We start from the raw sequence: 19,280 nt of genomic DNA on the forward strand, positions 1-19,280 counted from the left end.
GGTTTCTCCCACACACACACACACACAGTTGCACGTCTCATGCTCATCTATATTAAACTATAAATTAGCAGGGTCATTTATGCACAGGTCAGAAAAACTGATATTATTCATAATCCAACTTCATTTTAATCCCAAAAAAGATTCTTAATCATTAAAGCTCAGATGTGGCCGCAGGGAGGAAAAAATAAGATGATTTGTGTGATTTTTGATTTTGATTCCAGTGCATCAACGTTAAAGCCAACAATCAACATTAAGATAAAAAAAAACTAACAATTCAAACCCTGTTTGTTCTCCTCTTTCCCTAGGAGATGGATTCATTCTGACATGTTACACGTGAGAAATGACAGAACCACATGGAGTAGAATAAATAACCAGAATAAGCTGCCCCTCAGTTTACAGATGTTTTAAATAACCGCGAGCAGCCCGATTCTTTCACACACACACACACACACACACACACACACACACACACACACACACATACACACACACACACACACACACACACGAGCTCTAGTTCAAACCGTTAACCTCATAGCTGCACTTGAACATGAAATCAGACAGAAACTAGCTTAGAGATGCACTGATTCTTGTTTAGGGTCCATACCCTAGTTCTCAAATTAAAATTGGAGCATAAAAAGAAAACTTCTGATCAACTTGAAAATCATGCTTGGAAAGTAAAAGCCTCCTCGTGTAAGATCTGTTATTAAACTGCTGCGTAATGGTGAGTTCACGGACCGTAGTAAAGCTGATCATTTGATCGTTGCTTCCTGTGCATTAAGAGGCTGGATCTACTTTATATTCACTTTGGAGTTAATTCTCCAGAACAGAATTTCTGTTAGTCTACATTTAACAGATCTGAAGGAATTGGAGCCTACAACCTTTAGTAAAAATAAATCTGCTGCTGAATTAGCTAACAGCACCATCAGAATGCAGAAATGCCAAATCAAAGTGGGAGTCTTTGACCCTAAAGAACATTTTAAAGTGTTTTTCTGTGTAAACATTTCAATAATTACTCCTTGTAAATGGCTTCCTAAACAGCCTTGGTTACGAGAAATAGCGTTTCAATCCCACAGGAACTGTGAGCTAAAGGCTAGCATGTGTGCAGCTAAGTGGATTTGTGTTAAAGCCAAATTAAAAATGGTTTTAGACTGCAGCAACTCACACTGGAGGTCATTCAAAGTATGTGAGCAAAGGAAATGCAAGGTCATGATCCTGTTTACCTTAATTGCTATTTCTTCAAGCTGAGGCTTTTCAGAAGTGAAAAATTGTAATTATTATAAGTATTACAGAGAAACACTTCAAAATGGAAGAAAAATACTTAAAGAAAGTAAAAGATTTTTGGTAAGTAAATAAAAAACGTTCTTTTGTAGCGTTCTCTGTGGGAACGTCCCAGGATCTCAAAGGTGAGAATGTTCTAGATACGACGTGTTTATTCAGACTTTAGCATCTTAGATCTCTTTAACGTTTGTTGATGTCAGGTCACCTGATATGACCCTGGTGTACACCACTCCCGTAGAAACGTCAACCTAAAGGAAATGAGACAGTTTGTCTCCGAATTTAGAAAAAGCTCAATAATAAAAAGAAATTAGGTGAATTAGGAAAGTTACTGAACAGTCCTGGAGTCGCATAAATAAAATATTTAGTAATATTTTCTATTCAAATGCCTTTTGATTAACAAATGCTAAATTTACAAAACAACAAAAAGTGAATATTTGTTGACTTTTGTTCCAACAAGTGATTAAGCGTAAAACAAAACTTCGGCCTACAGAAGGCGACGCTTACTCCCAACAATAGCAGGCCTGAACTGCACTTCTGTGCAGCCTGACTGACATTTACTCGGTTAGCGTCCAGTTTGGCTGATCAGAGCTTCATATCTGAAAAATGACCAAGTTTAGTTAATGATTTGTGAGTTTCCAGTGATAAACCAGAAAAGAATGCATGAAAATTAGGTCAGTAATGTGTGTCAACAAGTCAAAACGCCATTAAGTCTCCTAAAGAATCTCAGTTCTCAGGCTTCACAGTGTCCACCAGCCACCGTTTGTTAAATAACTGTTAAATATTATCCAGATGACACCGACGCTGCTGCAGAGCGTCCCTCTCTCGCTCCTCAAGGTGCCATAAAGCCATCGCAGTTTTCCAGAGCGTCCGTGAAGACTCAGGACACCACAGGGGTCATGTCCCACAGCTGCAGAAGAAACAACCGTAAATTATTCAACCTGACAGGAAAATAAAGCGCTTTCACTAGAGTACTGAGAGCTTCTCCACATGCTGCATAATCTGGATTATAAAAACATTAGAGTAAAGAGAGAAGAGCTCATCTCTAACGTTGACTCGTGGTCACAGGAATTATAAACAGAATCAGATCTGGACTTCATTAGAAGCTTCTGGAGGCTGGGTGGGTGAAGCCATCTGTATTATATCCGTTTTAGGGTTCCTCCAAAAGGACATCTAATCCAGAGTCTGGATCACAACAGAAACCGCTCATGCACACCTTGATGACCTTGTCAGAGCCGGAGGTCAGCAGGTTTCCAGTGGTGGGCTCATAGTGCATGTAAACGATGTTGTGCTTGCTGTCGTGGAAGGTGGCCGTAGGCGCGCGGCTGGAACACAAACATTTATTATGTTAGCACAAAGGCTGAGTGTGCAGCAGCAACAGAGGTGGATTGCTACTCACTCCTCGTCGGTGATGGACTCGTGGCAGCTGTCACACACGCGCACCTCAAACTCAAAGCCCATGAGGGGGATGGTGGAACGTCTGGACGAACACTTGCCGCACACGGCCTGGCCGCACTTCCTGCAGTGGTGCTGAGTCACACGTGATAAGTTAAATGGGACAGCTGTCATAGCAACACTTCCTCTTGTCCGCAGCAGATAAAACTGGTGGTGGTTAAAAAAGAAAAGGCTAACTTCTTTGGCTTTTCCTTCCAAGTAACCAGACTTTACTGGAAGCAACAGTTTTACACGTTTTCTGTCCAGTTTCTGTTTTTACAGCAGCAAGGTCCTAAAGAGGCTCCAGCTGAACTATATGAAATAATAAAAGTAAAGGTTTGGTTAAAGTTTGACAGAAGTAATGAGTTGCACCAAAAAGCGGATGAAAAAGCAGCCAAAGTTAAAAAAATAAAAACTCTAGAACACCTGCAGATTTAGTTTGATCTCTTTAAAGGACTACAAAAAAATCTAGGGGGGTCTATAACTTTAGCATAGCTGTGTTGATAAAACATATTATTCTTAATCAAATAAATCTGATTGATTTAGTTCTGAATCGCTCCTGTTGACACTAAAAGGCTGAGGAGGAGACATTTCAGCTGTTACGCCGGGGACACACCGGCTGCCGAAGCGCTCACGAAATTCAGCCACTGCTCGCTGCTCCTCAGTTCAGACCAGACGCTTGTTTCTGCGCTCCGGTCGAGGCGCGCCTCGTAGTTCTTCTTTTAACCACTTGGTGTCCTCCATTTCCTCTCTGCCTTTTCTCTGCTCTTTTCCTCTACACCCCCTCCCCCTTGCTGTGTGTGTGTGTGTGTGCGTGTGTGTGCTTGTGTGTACTTGTGTGTGCTTGTGTGTGTGTATGTGTGTGTGCGTGTGTGCATATACTTGCGCGTGTGTTTGCTTGTGAGTGTGCTTGTGTGCATGTTTGTGTGTGCGTATCCTTGTGCGTGTGTGCTTGTGTGTGTGCTTGCGTGTGTGTGTGTGTGTGTGTGTGTGTGTGTGTGTGTGTGTGTGCGTATACTTGTGTGTGTGCTTGTGTGTGTGCTTGTGTGCATGTGTGTGTGCGTATAATTGTGCGTGTGTGTGCATGTGTGTGCTTGTGTGCATGTGTGTGTGCATATACTTGTGTGTGTGTGCGTGTGCTTGTGTGTGTGCTTGTGTGCATGTGTGTGTGCGTGTGTGCGTATACTTGTGCGTGTGTGTGTGTGTGTGTGTGTGTGTGTGTGCTTGTGTGTGTGCTTGTGTGTACTTGTGTGTGCTTGTGTGTGTGTATATGTGTGTGTGCGTGTGTGCATATACTTGCGCGTGTGTTTGCTTGTGTGTGTGCTTGTGTGCATGTTTGTGTGTGCGTATCCTTGTGCGTGTGTGCTTGTGTGTGTGTGTGTGTGTGTGTGTGTGTGTGTGTGTGTGTGTGTGTGTGTGTGTGTGTGCTTGTGTGTGCTTGTGTGTGTGCTTGTGTGCATGTGTGTGTGCGTATAATTGTGCGTGTGTGTGCATGTGTGTGCTTGTGTGCATGTGTGTGTGTGCATATACTTGTGTGTGTGTGTGCATGTGTGTGCTTGTGTGTGTGCTTGTGTGCATGTGTGTGTGCGTGTGTGCGCTTGTGTGCGTGTGTGTGTGCGTGTGTGCGTATACTTGTGCGTGTGCGTGTGTGTGTGTGTGTGTGTGTGTGTGTGTGTGTGTGTGCCTATGGTGTGAACCAGTTGTTAATAGCTGGCCTACGACTTTCTGCCTCTCTGTCCTGATTGCTCTGGTTTAAAGACACCCAAAACCACACCCCCTTCACATGGTCACACACACAAGTTAGCTGTGTGTGTGTGTGTGTGTGTGTGTGTGTGTGTGTGTGTGTGTGTGTGTGTGTGTGTGTGTGTGTGTGTGTGTGTGTGTGTGTGCTTGTGTGTACTTGTGTGTGCTTGTGTGTGTGTATGTGTGTGTGCGTGTGTGCATATACTTGCGCGTGTGTTTGCTTGTGTGTGTGCTTGTGTACATGTTTGTGTGTGCATATCCTTGTGCGTGTGTGCTTGTGTGTGTGCTTGCGTGTGTGTGTGTGTGTGTGTGTGTGTGTGTGTGTGTGTGTGTGCGTATACTTGTGTGTGTGTGTGTGTGTGTGCGTATACTTGTGTGTGTGCTTGTGTGTGCTTGTGTGTGTGCTTGTGTGCATGTGTGTGTGCGTATAATTGTGCGTGTGTGTGCATGTGTGTGCTTGTGTGCATGTGTGTGTGCATATACTTGTGTGTGTGTGTGCATGTGTGTGCTTGTGTGTGTGCTTGTGTGCATGTGTGTGTGCGTATACTTGTGCGTGTGTGTGTGTGTGTGTGTGTGTGTGTGTGTGTGTGTGTGTGTGTGTGTGTGTGTGTGGTTTTTATGCAGTGTCTGTTTACGAACACATTTGACTATCGTGGAATTGTATTTTGAAATGCTTTATTTTGTTAAATTTACCGGCCTGCCTCTTATGTCTAGGTTTCACTTCCTGCCAGAATTGACGCGGCTCACCTGCAGCTCGTGAAAAAAATATAGCAGACGCCGAAACGATCGCTGCATGGCGTGGGCTGGAGCGCCGGCGTGCGGTGCTTCGGCGGCCCATGTGGTCTATAGAATAGGATAACAAGGGCGCCGAATGAAGGAAGTCCCCTTTTCGCGGCGCTTCGGCGACCAGTGTGTCCCCGGCGTTAGGTGTCAAAACAGCGAGGAGATAAGTTTCACTTTTGGTTTCGCTAAACGGACACCAGGGGGTGCTAAAAGCAAGTAAACACTCTCCCTTTAAACCAGGGGTATCAAACTCAGTTTTGCTCAGGGGCCACATTGAGGAAAATCTAGTCCCAAGTGGGCCAGACCAGTAAAATTAAAGTATGTATAAATTAAAAACTTCTTCAGATTGTTTTCTTTTAATACAATCACCATGAAACAAAGCTAGAGCATGAGGACAGTGTATCCAAAATAGTCTAAGCACAACATCACCATTAATAATAAAACACCTGAAGTGTACAAAACAAAAAACCCAGACTATTCCGCAGTAATTCAACTAACTGATTCACAGATCACATGGCTATATCAGTTTCATGCATGTCTTTGACTCCTGATACCTGACATCGTTTAGCTTTCACCAATAGTTTAATTGAAAAATGAAACCTTATTTTCAGACTTTACATTGTAAAGTCTGAAAATAAGGTTTACACAATCATCTCGCGGGCCGGATTTAAACTGTGTGCGGGCCTGATCCAGCTCGCGGGCCGCGTGTTTGACGCCCCTGCTTTAAACTGAGAATTACAAAACATCCAATTACATTTTTGGTTCCAAACTTAGTAAATCCAGATATTTTTATTTCTACTCAGTAAATAAAATTCATACCAAGTAAGCAGTTCGGATGGCCTGTATTTGATATAGCGCCTTCTAGAGTCCTGGAACCCCCCCAAGGCGCTTTACAACACAATCAGTCATTCACCTACTCACACACGTTTGAATGTGTGTCTGTGAATCCAGTGTGTGGTATCCAGATGGGCAAACATGTTCTTTCTTTAACACATTTAGTCATTTGTCACTCGTTACACGTTATGAATGTTGTCGTTAATTCACCTCCTTGATTAATTCACTAGCATTTATGAGTTAGAAATCAGAGTCACATGGAGATTTTCTGTTTAATGGTGACCCAGCTGGACCTGGTGCCTCCTGATCAACCTGCAGGACTAGTTATTCATAAATGATGCAAATTTCATGCAAACAGTCGCCTAGTGAACTAGACCAAACTCTTGCTTTAAATAATATATTTATTTAGTCTGGCTTGCCGGGCTAGCAAACAGGAGCAGCAATGAGAGTTTAGCCTGTAAAACACAACAAAGAGGTTATTTTGGTTAAAGTATCAGATCTCTGGGTCAGACGCCATTCAGAGGTTTGAGGCTCGTTTGTTTGAGACGTGGGTGCCATTAAAGATTCTTTCTATTTTCATCTTCTGACACATCTTCGGTTTCATTTAGGTTGACCTTTTTAACTCTTTCTTTGAAATTAATCATCATCGCCTTTTTAACTCGGGTGAAATCAAACAAAAACATCTCTAGAAACACCGTCATTAGGGTTTAATCCGTTACAGCTCCATCTGTGATCACTGACCACCACATAATCCTGTTTCTGAGGCAATAAAAGAGTCACTTGTTCCTAAATACTTCGGCAAAGCTGAAGGATTCTGTATAGATTTTGCTGGAAGAGTGTAAGAGTGTCAGAGTTCAGTCAGATCTTTGATTCGCCTGTAATCTAATCTGAGTAACGAAGGCCAACAGGTGTGAAACGTACCTGTCGAAGGCCGATCTTCTTACTGTCCCACATCTGTTTGAAGTTCCAGAAAAATGGCTGCTCACATTTCTGACAGGAGTCGCTGTCCAGCCACTCAGGCGTCTGCACACGAGATTAGAAACTCCATTTATTTTGCATTTTACTAAATCAGACACCAACAATGAGACACATCCCAAGTGGAAAAAAACAGCCGAACAAGGGTGCAGCACATCAGTCCTGGTTCGTGTCACTGCATCGGGGTTTAAAAATCCGCTGAGTCTCTTCTCCCCAGTGTATTGTGGGATGTGTAGTTCTACTGGTTTTTGTACCAGTGTGATGCAGAATCCTCCAGAATCTTAATGGCCTGTTGTTGATGAAATGCAGAAGTTTGTGAGGATGTTTCTAATTCTGGTTTTGGAGGCGGTTTTCTTCTTCTTCCTGTTTACATGCAGCTCCGCCATAAGAACGGCCTTCTCCACCCTTATCACACATAAGTATGCTGTTATCTGTGTGATAAATGCGCCATCCGAGTCTCATAAGGACACGTTTCTACTCAGACTGGCTAACATGTTAGTTAGAGTTCTCCTCCATCGGTTAACCTGCAGCTGCACGGTGGTATTCCTGCAGCAGGCCACTCTCTGTTGAGCTGCAGCAGCCTGCTGGTGTTGTTTCAAAGCTCACGCTGTGGAATGACAGTTTCAACAGGAGCAACGAATCAGAAAATAGAGCAGAGAAGAGAGTTTGGCTCGAATATGGTGGCACAGCAGAATGATTGTGATGAGAAAGGGAAAATGGCTCTGATGGAGTAAAAGAGCAGTTGGGTCCCGGCTAACTGGGTGTGCATGGGCAGAAGATGAAGATGGACTCAGAGAGGAATTATGAAGAAAGCTGTGCTAATCAGGTGGCCTCTCGTGGATTTCCTCTACAGCCCGTTTGTGTTTTGCTAGGTCGAGTCGTTATCTCCACTCACCTCTTGCCGAGTTACATCCATGTTCCAGATGACGATGCTTCCATCTGAGCTACAGGAGATGAGCTGGCGGGTGTGTGAGGCGTAACACAACCCCTGGACTTTGTCACTAATGACAGACGCGCACACACACACACACACACACACACACACACACAAGGTATCACTTCTGACTTTAATCTCTTTATAAAGTGTCTCTTTAGTGTTGGTTCTCACTTGTGTCCCTGCAGCTCGATGGCGGTGCCTTTGCGTCCTCCGATGTCCCACATGATGATGGAGTGGTCCAAGCTGCCGGAGAACAGCACCCTCTGGACCGGATCCCAACACAGCGCCGTCACATTACCTAAAGAGAAGCAGGAAACAAGCATGCTTCTCTTGTATTTAAAACACTAACTGGATGTATCTTTGAACCATTTCATGTTAAAGTTGAGGTTTGTTCCTCTAAATCATCTTGAAATTAATTATTATAATTTATCTTCCTTCTTGTTTTGCAGAAACTAGAAACCCTTAGTGGTGACACACAGGCTGACCTTTAACATCCCATATATGCTGTGTACCTGTGTGTCCTTTGAAGGTGGTGACCAGGCTGCAGCTGTCCTGCTCCAACTTCAGAATGGTCACCTGACCAGACTGGTCCCCTACAAAAGCATGTCTGGTCTCGACGTCAAATCTGGTTTCAGATTAAGGTCCAAAACACGAGATGTGTTGTGGGAAAGCACAAGTGCAGTTATTCTGATTAACAGCTGCTACAAAGGAGGCCTAACGTGTTTTCAATGCAACTGGAAAATTGTACATATTACCAAGTCAGCAGCAAGCTGATGCAATAAAGATGAGGGGTTCTGCAGCTGACCTCTGACCTGCTTAAATCATTACAACACATATGCGGAGACAAAAAAGATAAACAACTACAAACACACAGACCACTTCTTTTCCCTGGTAAACTGGGCACAGCAAATCATCCAAATCCGCTTAGAAACCTTTTCCAAAACCTGAAGAGGAAAGAAAAACGCCTTCAGGTCAGTTTACAACCCAAGAACATTTTCGGGAAGTTCAAAGATGCTCATTACATTTACATGCAGATTAAAGCATTTAAAACTAATATTAAAACATTTACCGCTGGCTTTGATCTGACGAAGGGAAACTTTCAACAGAAAAGTGAAGAACCTTGTAAAAGCTAAAGTAGAGAAACAAAACTAAAGCTGAGTGTTTGATCTCGTGGCGTTAGCAGGATATGACCTCATCAGTATGGATCGGTGTCGCTGCTCAGCACCCACAGCCTTTCATGTTCCCGTTACAGAAACCTACTCAGACCGTTTCCATGACAGCAGCATGACTGATTCCTATTGTTAGTCGCTCCATCAGCACTGGGACCTGATCTTAATTGCCCTCTCTTAACCTGCTCTGCTCTTAAAATAGAGCATGCTTTTGTAACAAGAGGATTTTTTTATATCTGAATCCGACATCAGTCACTCCTCACATTCATGTCTGAATAAAGCAGGGTCTGCAACCTCCCAAAGAGCCGTTTCACCCCTCAGTTCACCAGAATAAAACTTGTGTATTAGGGCCACAACTGTTACAGGACCTTCTGAAAACAAAATTCAATTCAAAGATACTTTATTAATCCCAGAGGGAAATTCGAGTTTCAGTACACACAATTCAGAGATCAGACATGAATAGGCATAGACACATGACAAGAATTGGTGACTGTGGTCATTCGCAACCCGAGTCGCGCTACCTTAATAGAGATCAGAGGGTTTATATATGAGGGTTGGTTCAGGTGGAGGAAAAAAAGGCACTTCAGAGTTACCCTCCACAGGGAGGGCAGCTTTGCTATGCAAAAACACCTCAGACAGAAATGCAACTGACTTCAGACATTACACAACATAAGTGTCCACTAGGTGGGGCGGTAGGGTTTGGGACTCTCCACACGTCAGTGAATGCAGCCGCGATAAGCAGCGCTCATCACCTCAGTCTGGACAGGGGTGGGAGGTCGCTGGGTTTAGAGGGCACAGTGACTCCTGGAACGATTCGGCGGCCTTCACAGCTCGCAGTCCCGCCCAGGCTGGGATAGGGAGACAGAGTTTCCATGGCGACGGCAGCATTCCACATTCCTTCTGGGGGGGCGGTAATTCATTTCAGCCTCACAGGCTCAAAGGCACCAGATTCAGATAAGAAATAGTTTTGGGGCCAGACAGAGATAATTCCCTCTCTGTCTCAAAGTTCCACTGGTCCTCAACCTCTCAAAATCTAATAATGGCGTAAATTAATCTATCTCAATCCGTGCTGATTCGTCCACTCGCTCCTTTATCACATCCATCTTTTGTGCCAACGCATGAATCTCAGTCAAAGTTCCAAGCTTACGACTCATCTCGACAATTATATGAGTCTGTGCATTTACAGTGCGGTGTAATCCATCCCTGAGCTCCGGGAAAGAGCCAATATTCCTCCACAGCTCGTTAATTTTCTGAAAAGCCAGGTAACCTCACCGGCCAAACAGCACGAAACCTGACACCAACACCACGAATATCCACACGTATTCAGAGTCCTTCACAGACAGTTGAGATAAGCAGATCAGGTTCCACTGTTTCCAGGAGTCCATGATATGCACAGCTGGATCTGTCCGTGAGGGACACCCCGGAGCCCCTTCTCCTGTTCTCATTGCTGAAAACATTTTCTCAATGGCGTTGAGAGACCAACTGACCAGGTCCATTTTTAATAATTTCAGTTTCCAGTTTTCCAGAAAAAATGCAGAAGCGCCATGCACCCAGAGACAGACAAAGAGCCTTGGGGATAAGACAGGGAGGAGAGGAGGAAAAAGCGTCTGTACTCTCCAAGAGCCGGAAGAAGAAAAGACTATTTATAAGTTTGAGGAAATGTTTACAGAAGAGCATTAGGACCACGGATATTTCTTTGATTCTGACTGTTAAAAGGAAATTGGAGGAGTTTAAGTATCTCTGGGTCTTGTTCACGAGTGATGGAAAGATGGAGCGTGAGATCGATAGGAGGATCGGTGCTGCGGGCGTTGTACCGGTCTGTCGTGGTGAAGAGAGAGCTGACCCGGAAGGGAACGCTCTCGATTTACCGGTGGATCTACGTTCCTACCCTCACCTATGGTCACGAGCTTTGGGTAGTGACCTAAAGAACGAGATCACGGATACAAGCGACTGGAATACGTTTTCTCCGCAGGGTGTCTGGGCTCGGAGTAGACCCGCTGCTCCTCCACATTGGGGGAGCGAGTTAAGGTGGCTCGGGCATCTGATGAGGATGCCTTCTGGACACCTCCCTGGTGAGGTTTTCTGGGCACGTCCAACCGGGAGGAGACCTAAAGGTAGACCGAGGACACGGTGGAGGGACTATGTTTCTCATCTGGCCAGGGAACACCTTGGCATTCCCACAGAGGAGCTGGCCCAAGTGGCTGTGGAGAAGCTGCCCCCACAGCCTGACCCCTGATAAGAGAAAATGGATGGATGACTTTTAAAGAGATTAAAGTCAGGAATATCTTTTTATTCCTCCATAAATGTCCATTATAAGACATTTGGTGTCCTTTCTCGAAAAAAAAGAATGTTTCTATTATAATAACTTTAGCAAAAAAAGAAATCTAAAACTGTTCCTGGTCATTTTTGTGTCATTCTGTTGAGGAAATTCAAGGCAATTATTCCATGAAAAAAAACTGCCAGCCTGCCTGTTTTAATAAATCCAAGTTTAAAATATGAGTTAGTCTGTTTTTTTCATTTCCAGCCAAAGTCATTAGTCACCAGTGTGAGCAATGCAAAGCCTCAGGCTGCAGACCGCTGGACTAAACGCTAGCAGGCCGACTCAGAGCGACGAGAGCAACAAGGATACTGCAGACCAGAGACCCAGGCCGCGGTGCGGTACGACCCCAGCTGCTGGCCGCTCTCTGAGCAGTGCCAGGTGAAGTTTTTGTCCTGCCCGGTGCTCAGGAGCCACTCCATCTCCAACACAAACAGCACCACCGTCACTCGGCCCTGATGGGCTGCAAAATAAACAAAACACACTCAATATCCTCTGGTTCAACTACGTCAGTACCACAAAAATACACAAATCAGATTACAGTTACTGTTGGATATAATTCTGTCAGAAACAAAATTTCATTTTGTGTTTGAAAACTTTTAACATTTTCTGGTTTATACATGAGTCTCAAACACAATAAAAGCCAGCCTCACCCTGGTACGTGAGAGCCGGACTCATCTTGTTGTAGTCCTCAGACAGAACGAACTCCTGAAGCCAGGAAACAGACACAAATCCATATGAGGTCCACTGCTTTCTTCTATAGGTGTTTGTTATTGTTTAAATGAAGAGTCAGAGTTAGTTAACTTCAGTTAATTTTATCAGGAGCTTTGAGATAGAGAATTTTAACTTTAATTACATTTAATTTTCTTTATTTTAATTAAAGTTTGTTTCTTAGTTGATAATTCCTTGTAGGTCATTAGAATTGAACCTAAAGGGTAAATCATGACAACCTGACAGGTTTATTTCATGTATATCACATTCTTCAGACTAATTATATTCAATAATTAAATTCATTTTATAGTTTAATACAAGAAGAACAACTGGGTTTAGACTAAATTAAAATCTGGCTGACTGTTGCCATTAAAGGAAATGATCAAAAAGGTCTAAATAAATGGAAATCCATCACCTGAGAGAGCAGCGTCAGTATCTGATGCATCAACAATAACTGGCTCCTGAACTAAAGGCAGGAAGAGCTTAGTTGGACCTACACAGATACTCCCAGAGTCCATGCCCACAGACAGCCTCCTGGTCTCTGGGTTAAAGGACATGCAGGAACACGACGCTGGACAACAAACAGAGAAACAACAGAGCATGATGCGTCTGGTCACACGTCAAAACCTCCAGCCTCTGTTTGGAGAAACAGAGATTACATGTGACAGGACTTATGCAATGGTTTCCTGTTGAAAAGGCTCCAATCTCCTAAACTCTAGGGATGTGTATTGTGAAATTCTGGTGATACGATACGTATCACGATACGGGAGACGATACGATATATTGCGATACATTCATTCAAACGACGTTAGAGATTTTTTTTTACCGAATTTATTGTAGGAATATTATATAAAAAGTCCAAACTGATACTTAACATGTTTAACATGAGGTATCTGAACCATAACAGAGGGGTTTACATTTCAGTGGCGGAAACAAAACCCGTTGCACACTGCTGCCAAATAGTGGTCGGCGTTTGAATTGCACCAAAAGAAAAGAAAATACACCAATTTTTGCATGTAAATTCTTCCAAAACTTATATCGATGTAATATCACAGAAAAAAATCTCACGATATATTGCCATATCGATATTTTCTTACATCCCTACTAAACATCTTCATTAGGGCTGCACGATATTAGGAAAACCTGCGATATTCGATAACAGTGCTTAATATTGCGATATCGATATTACTCCCGATAAATGAACAAATACTAAAGTATGCAGTGTTGATGTCGTCTGGCGTGTGACGTCTGCTCTGGGTTCAAAGCAAACAAAAACTAATGCATGAATTCCATTACAACATAACATTTTTATTGCAACATTATGCAGCTGCACCTGCTACTGTATTAGCAGCAAAACAACAAACTGCATGCATGCAGTTTCTCAGTGACTTTAAAACATCACCTCCACCATAAAACTTTTTCTGATTCTCCAAATACAGAAAAACATCCCTTACCAGGGTTTTTTTGAATAAATAAAAAAAATCTGAAAATTACTTTAAATGTTAAATAATAGTTAACATCACTTACATGTAACAGCAAATTCTCTCTCATTGCTACTGAACATTTTCTCCACTTATGTGGTTATGATATAAGGCTGTTGCTGCAGTTGGGAAGTGATCTGTGCTGGGCCAAACTAGGAGAATATTAAGATTTTCTGAGGGAAAGAGAAAAACAATTGTCTACCTTTCAGAAGAGGAACTGGCAAAAAAAACTACATGGAAAATATGTGAAAACGTTTGTTTTTAACCCCAAATTGAACAAGTTTACCTAGATCTTAAAAAGCAGCTCAGATGATCAAACTGCAACTATGATTCTGATAACAAGCTAACAAATTGAACTAGCTCCTCTTAAGATAACTGGCTAGCAGAGCTTCTGACTGACAGTTTATGTGCAGCAGCAAATCAACTATCCTGATGAACAAGGTTATAAAAGCTCATAAATGAAAAATCACTTTGATGTGTGGGGGAACTTTTCCAGGCCCTCTTTAGCAGGGTGGGACTGGGAGGAGAGTGCTGTAGCCTTTTAGCTGGAAGCTAACCGGAGCCTGGGGCTAACATCACCAACCGGTGGAACACTAGCGACATGAAGGTAGGTGGGTTTTTTCACCGGCATGTGTCGGAGTCAGCCCGGTTATTATCAGCTGCTTAACGACACAGAGCGGACTCACGTTCACGTTTGAAAGCAGCGCTGATTCCAGAAACCTCAGCACAAAGTGCGTTCGTTAATCTGAGCCAGCATGACGAACAAGGGAACAGCGCCGCTAACTCAGTTCGGGTGTTGCGTTCCACCCATCCTAAAGGTCTACGTAGGGGGCGGGCGTATTACGTGAAACGGACCCATCTGATTGGCCGCATATCAGAAGGACTACATTTGATTGGTCAAATAATACTTCCGCATAAAAAACAGAGCTGGTTTACAAAAAGTTGATGTATGACACAGATGGAAATGTTTGAACCAAATATTTATCACCGTTTTTCACGTGCTTTGCGATGGGCCTATCGCACGTCCTGCTATCCCGATGACGATAATTGTGCAGCTTCATAGTTTTATTCCAGCATAAATCATACCTGCAAACTGGGAAGGTGTGAAAAAGGTGACAACTGAAATCAATCATTTAAAATAGTCAACAATCTGTTCTGATCCTGACTGTTTTCATTAGTACTATAATGTGTAATCTCTGTTTCTCCAAACAGAGGCCATTCAGGAAGAAATTGTTTATGAATTTTGAAAAAAAAGTAAACTTTGCAACAGCTGAAACATTCCAGATCAAGCCAGCAGGAGGAAACTACCATGAGTTTTATCATAAAGAAGACGCCAATGTTACTGTTCGCTAAAATCATGAAGCAGAAATCCAGATTTTTCTTCAGACAGCACCATCTAGAGGTAGAAAAATATATGCACATCTTAGCCACTCTCCCTGCTTCATTCACTGATGAGCAGCTCTAGCCGACCAGAGCTAAAACACACTGTTGTACAACTATTAATCTCATGTTGTGTTGTTTATTTATATATATAGATTCATATATAGAGAGAGACTAACTTGTCCATAAGAAATGTGGCCAACTCTGCATCAGACTAGGTACGTCCTCGCATCCCCTCTGTGAGTGAACTTCTGCATGCGTAACGCTACTAGCTAATGTTGCTAGGTAAGACTATCACTTTTACGGATTTCTAAAAAAATTGTACAATTTCCTGAAAACAGGAAAATTCTCTTTTTTTTTTAAAGAAGTCATCATGAATCACTGATCCTCTAAACTGCACAACACTTATTCCGGATTTTAAGGTTTTAAATCTAATCACAGGAAATCTTCTAGAAATAGAAGCAGCAGCACTTCAGGAGCTCAGCCACACTGAGCCCAAAACAACCATTCATGTAGAACTCCAGACCTCCTCTATGGTCTTTGCATCATTTTTAGAATAAAAGGTGAACCTTTAAACCTGAAATAACCGGATTTCTGTAGAAAAGCTGAAGTTTATTTTGACACCTCAACAGTCCGATGTTAGCATTTCCTGAAGAAGTCGGCTCTAAATGGAAAAAACTATTTACCAAACATGTTGGCTGTAAAGTTCCTGCAGACTAAAAGTTTCCACAGAGCAAAAACCTCCGACGCAGAAACGTCAAAACACAACTAGGAAATAATGTCAGCAGTTGTTTATTTCATGAATTCACTTCAGAATTCACTCTGTTGAGTAAATCTGAGTTATTACGATCCAACGGGTGGGTCCAGTAATTGCAGCCTCTGCTATTGTTAGCGCCAGATCTTGCTGATTACAGCGTGAGATTTCCTTCAGTTGCACAACTCGAGGAAATCAAGGGCAAACCGTCACCGAGGTGCAGCCCTGCAGCGCCGAGAGGAGCAGGACGGACCCTACAGGAGCTCCAAACACGCGTCATTCAGAAAGAGCCGTGTGTGTGATTCATTAAGTTGGACACAAGTCAGTCACTTACAGGGCATGGTGTGGAAAACACTGGGCCAGTACTGACCGCCGTCTCGCTTCAGCCAGACTCGAATTGTTCTGCGAAGAAAAGAACAACAAAAGTTCGAGACAAACTCCTGATTTACAAAGACTGTGGGGGAAAAAGGGGGAAATGTTTGACCTGATTTCAGAATTTCACCGACTCTAGAGAATGATCTAAATCTGCTCTGGAAGAATTTATCAGTCTGAGGTTGGAAGGAAATGAGGGAGCTCTCAGCAACACAGTTCCACCATCGCTCCTGATTCAAGGACTTTGAGAAGATTCCTGTAAGTCCTGGGAATGATCAAACTTTTCCCACATCGCTCAGGATGAGGATTGGACCCTTTAATAATGAGGAGTGGGTTTATTAATAAAATAATCTTAAAGTATAAAGTGAGACACTAAACACACCATCAGAAGTTAGCTTTATGTGTTAAAATGATGGGTTTTTTTTTTGCATTTCATCTCTCAGTAACGTGACGTAAGCGGTATTGAATCAAGCTGATAATTAAAATGATCTGATTCATGTGGATTAAACTTTATTAAAACTACAATCCACTTTTTTCCCTCTTTTAAATCCACTTTTTGATAAAACTGAATATTTGTAGGGGTTTTTTTTCCTTACTGACATTTTTAATCACATATTTGTGGTCTCAAGTGCCACTACTCTACATGTTTTAGTTGTTTCTCTGCTCCATCATAGCACTAACAGGTTAAATGACCTCAACAAAATGTCAAGCTCTACAGCAAACTCTAAATGACCCTTTTATCTGCGGGAGCAGCCAAACATCTAAAACATCTGAGGTGGAGATGGTTCACTGCTGACATTTTCACTTGAAACGAGAGGGAAAGCATGGGAGGGCTGCATTCCACATTCCACTGCTGGTTATCCTGGAAAAATGCTAACAAGCAGAACTCCTTCTAAATGGAACAGGACCATCATTAAGCCTCCGCCACCAGTTTACCCTTTGACGCAGCTGCACACTTCTTACTATTTTCACCTACTTACCTGATCCGCTCATGTGGTGCTAGATTCTCCCAATGAATCGAAATTAATTAAATAATCTAAAAAGTATCATTGGCCATTTAAATAATGTGTAATTTTTCATTTAAACACATCTAAACTTGAATTCATGAAATAAATGTTTGGTTTAAACTTTGCACATGATCTATTTGGCTTCTACCAGCCTGACTCGGGCCACACCAGACAGTCCTACAACAAATAATACACACAGATACAAATTCAGCACGACCGTCACAGAGATGTTTACAGAACTGAAAGTGATTAGTAATAATAAACCAGTGCTGGCTTTTATAAATCCACCAATAATTTACTAATAATCGTTTTTATGAAGCTGAAACAGACCTAAGCTAAACTCTGACTCTAGCTATGAGTTAATACTCTTCAGTTGTTCCTCTTTTAACCACAATACAGTGTTTATCTGCATGACGCAACTGAACTCTGCACACGAGGTCTGACTAGAACCTCGGACCATAAATTAAAGAAAAACATGAATATAGCCTCAAATCGAAAACGGGGCTCTTTCCCACCTAATTCTACATTTTTAGGGATCATAAATTATTTTTTTATTTGACAGACGCAACTTGATGTCGACTTCTTCAGATTTCAGAAAAGCAGTCTTGTTAAAACTAAAACAAAACCTTTGAATAACTGCAAGAGTCACGTGGTTTCATGAACACCCTGGTTTACAGTAACTATTAAACTGGTTATTTAAAATAGAGTGAACTTTATAGATACAACTGTTTGATGCATAATAATATGAACACTCAAGCACCTGAAAATAACAAAGGTTTAATTATGATCAGTTAGACGTGTTTATACGATTAAAATATGCAGATTACAGTCCTTATCTTGCACAGCAGCACCTGTCAGCTGACGTTTAGGGGAACATGCTACTGTCTCTGCACCTCATCCGAATGATACACACAGAAAAACTAGACAGTAGCGGGTATAATATTTATATTCTGGTTTGTTTTTTCTGTCCCCGACACCTTACCTGTCCTCAGACAGGCTGATAACGCCATCCTCCTTCGGAATGATCACCGCCGAGCTCACTATCTCCTGGAAACCCTCGATTTTGCTCAGCAGGCATGGCTTCCTAGCCTGCGGCTGAATGTCTGCCGCCATGGCCTGCGGGTGGACCGAACCTCCGTCTCAGACAACCATAACACCTCCCCGAACCCTGGCGGCTGAGCCTCGGTTCGACGGAGCTACATGTAGCAGGAAAAGCAATATTACGACTCCGGTCAGAGGTACAACCAGTCATCTGACAGCTAACTTCACCCCCAGTCAAAAACACACGACACTTCCGCTAAAGCAAATAAAACTTCCGCCTCGCGCTGCTGCAGTGTTTTCAAAATAAAAGCTTCGGTTTTACAACTTGAACACTGAATTTTGTTTCAAATTAAATACTTGAGGAAAGGTTATTTTTCTGTGAGGTGAAATGTAGTTTTGTGTTCTATGTTACTCAAAATAAGTGTAATTTATATCATAAAGAGAATTACATCACTGTTGTTGTTTAAAGCTTGCGTCTTAAAGATAATAAAAAATCCACTATTTGGAGCATTTGACTATGTGATATTGTGATTTCTTCATTCAAAATACCAACAAACCCGTTCTTTCCTGCATTTCATGCATTTATCTGTCTCAGCCATAGACTGTACTGGTCTCAGCTGCAAGTATAGGAATTTGAAAACGTTACTGACCTCTAGTGGTAAAGAGGAAGATAGCAACAATGTAAATAAAGCAACTACTGTGTGTGATGATTGTCTGCCATCAACAAAATATACAACCTTTGGGTTTAAATCTTAATTTCTGGTGAACTCTGGCGTTTATTCTAAACTACCTGCCTATTGTTTTAATCTCAAAAGAGTTTTCTTTCTTCCTGATTTTTAAAATCTATTTCTGTTTGAAGAGGCCGAGTCTTTTTTTACAGATATACTAAAGCATGCCCTGGTTCTTTATAACCACAAACTTCCCACAGAGGAGAGGTTTTTTTTTCTCATTAAACAGCTAACCCTAATCCTAATTCAGTAACTCTCCAATTTATTTGGCTCAACATTTTCAATTATAGGGCTAAAATAAAAGTTCACTCAAAAACAACTACATTCAGTTAACAA

At 42.3% G+C, this 19,280-nt stretch overlaps 1 protein-coding gene across 1 annotated transcript; it reads right to left on the reverse strand.

Annotated features, from left to right (window-relative positions):
* Positions 1–1,933: 1,933 nt before the first annotated feature.
* On the reverse strand, positions 1,934–18,440 carry wdfy2 (WD repeat and FYVE domain containing 2). The gene is made up of 12 exons (XM_015965922.3): positions 18,158–18,440; positions 16,131–16,198; positions 12,679–12,752; positions 12,124–12,178; positions 11,783–11,933; positions 8,497–8,609; positions 8,156–8,282; positions 7,943–8,048; positions 6,994–7,095; positions 2,678–2,808; positions 2,495–2,603; positions 1,934–2,188 (listed from the first exon to the last, which is right to left on the reverse strand). The coding sequence occupies exons 1-12, from the start codon at positions 18,286–18,288 to the stop codon at positions 2,159–2,161; spliced, it is 1,197 nt and encodes a 398-aa protein (XP_015821408.1). The 5' UTR covers positions 18,289–18,440; the 3' UTR covers positions 1,934–2,158.
* Between the last annotated feature and the right edge of the window lie 840 nt (positions 18,441–19,280).

This window comes from Nothobranchius furzeri, chromosome 14 (genome assembly GCF_043380555.1).
Source record: "Nothobranchius furzeri strain GRZ-AD chromosome 14, NfurGRZ-RIMD1, whole genome shotgun sequence".
NCBI lineage: Eukaryota > Metazoa > Chordata > Actinopteri > Cyprinodontiformes > Nothobranchiidae > Nothobranchius > Nothobranchius furzeri.

What these genes read in the sequence shown, in the direction of transcription:
- wdfy2 (XM_015965922.3), bottom strand. Translation starts at nt 18,288, where the DNA reads ATGGCGGCAGACATTCAGCCGCAGGCTAGGAAGCCATGCCTGCTGAGC. An exon ending in AGAAGATCGGCCTTCGACAG is followed by an intron (nt 2,809 to 6,993) that starts GTACGTTTCACA and finishes CGTGTGACTCAG; the next exon opens with CACCACTGCAGGAAGTGCGG. An exon ending in GAGTCCATCACCGACGAGGA is followed by an intron (nt 2,604 to 2,677) that starts GTGAGTAGCAAT and finishes TTTGTGTTCCAG; the next exon opens with CCGCGCGCCTACGGCCACCT.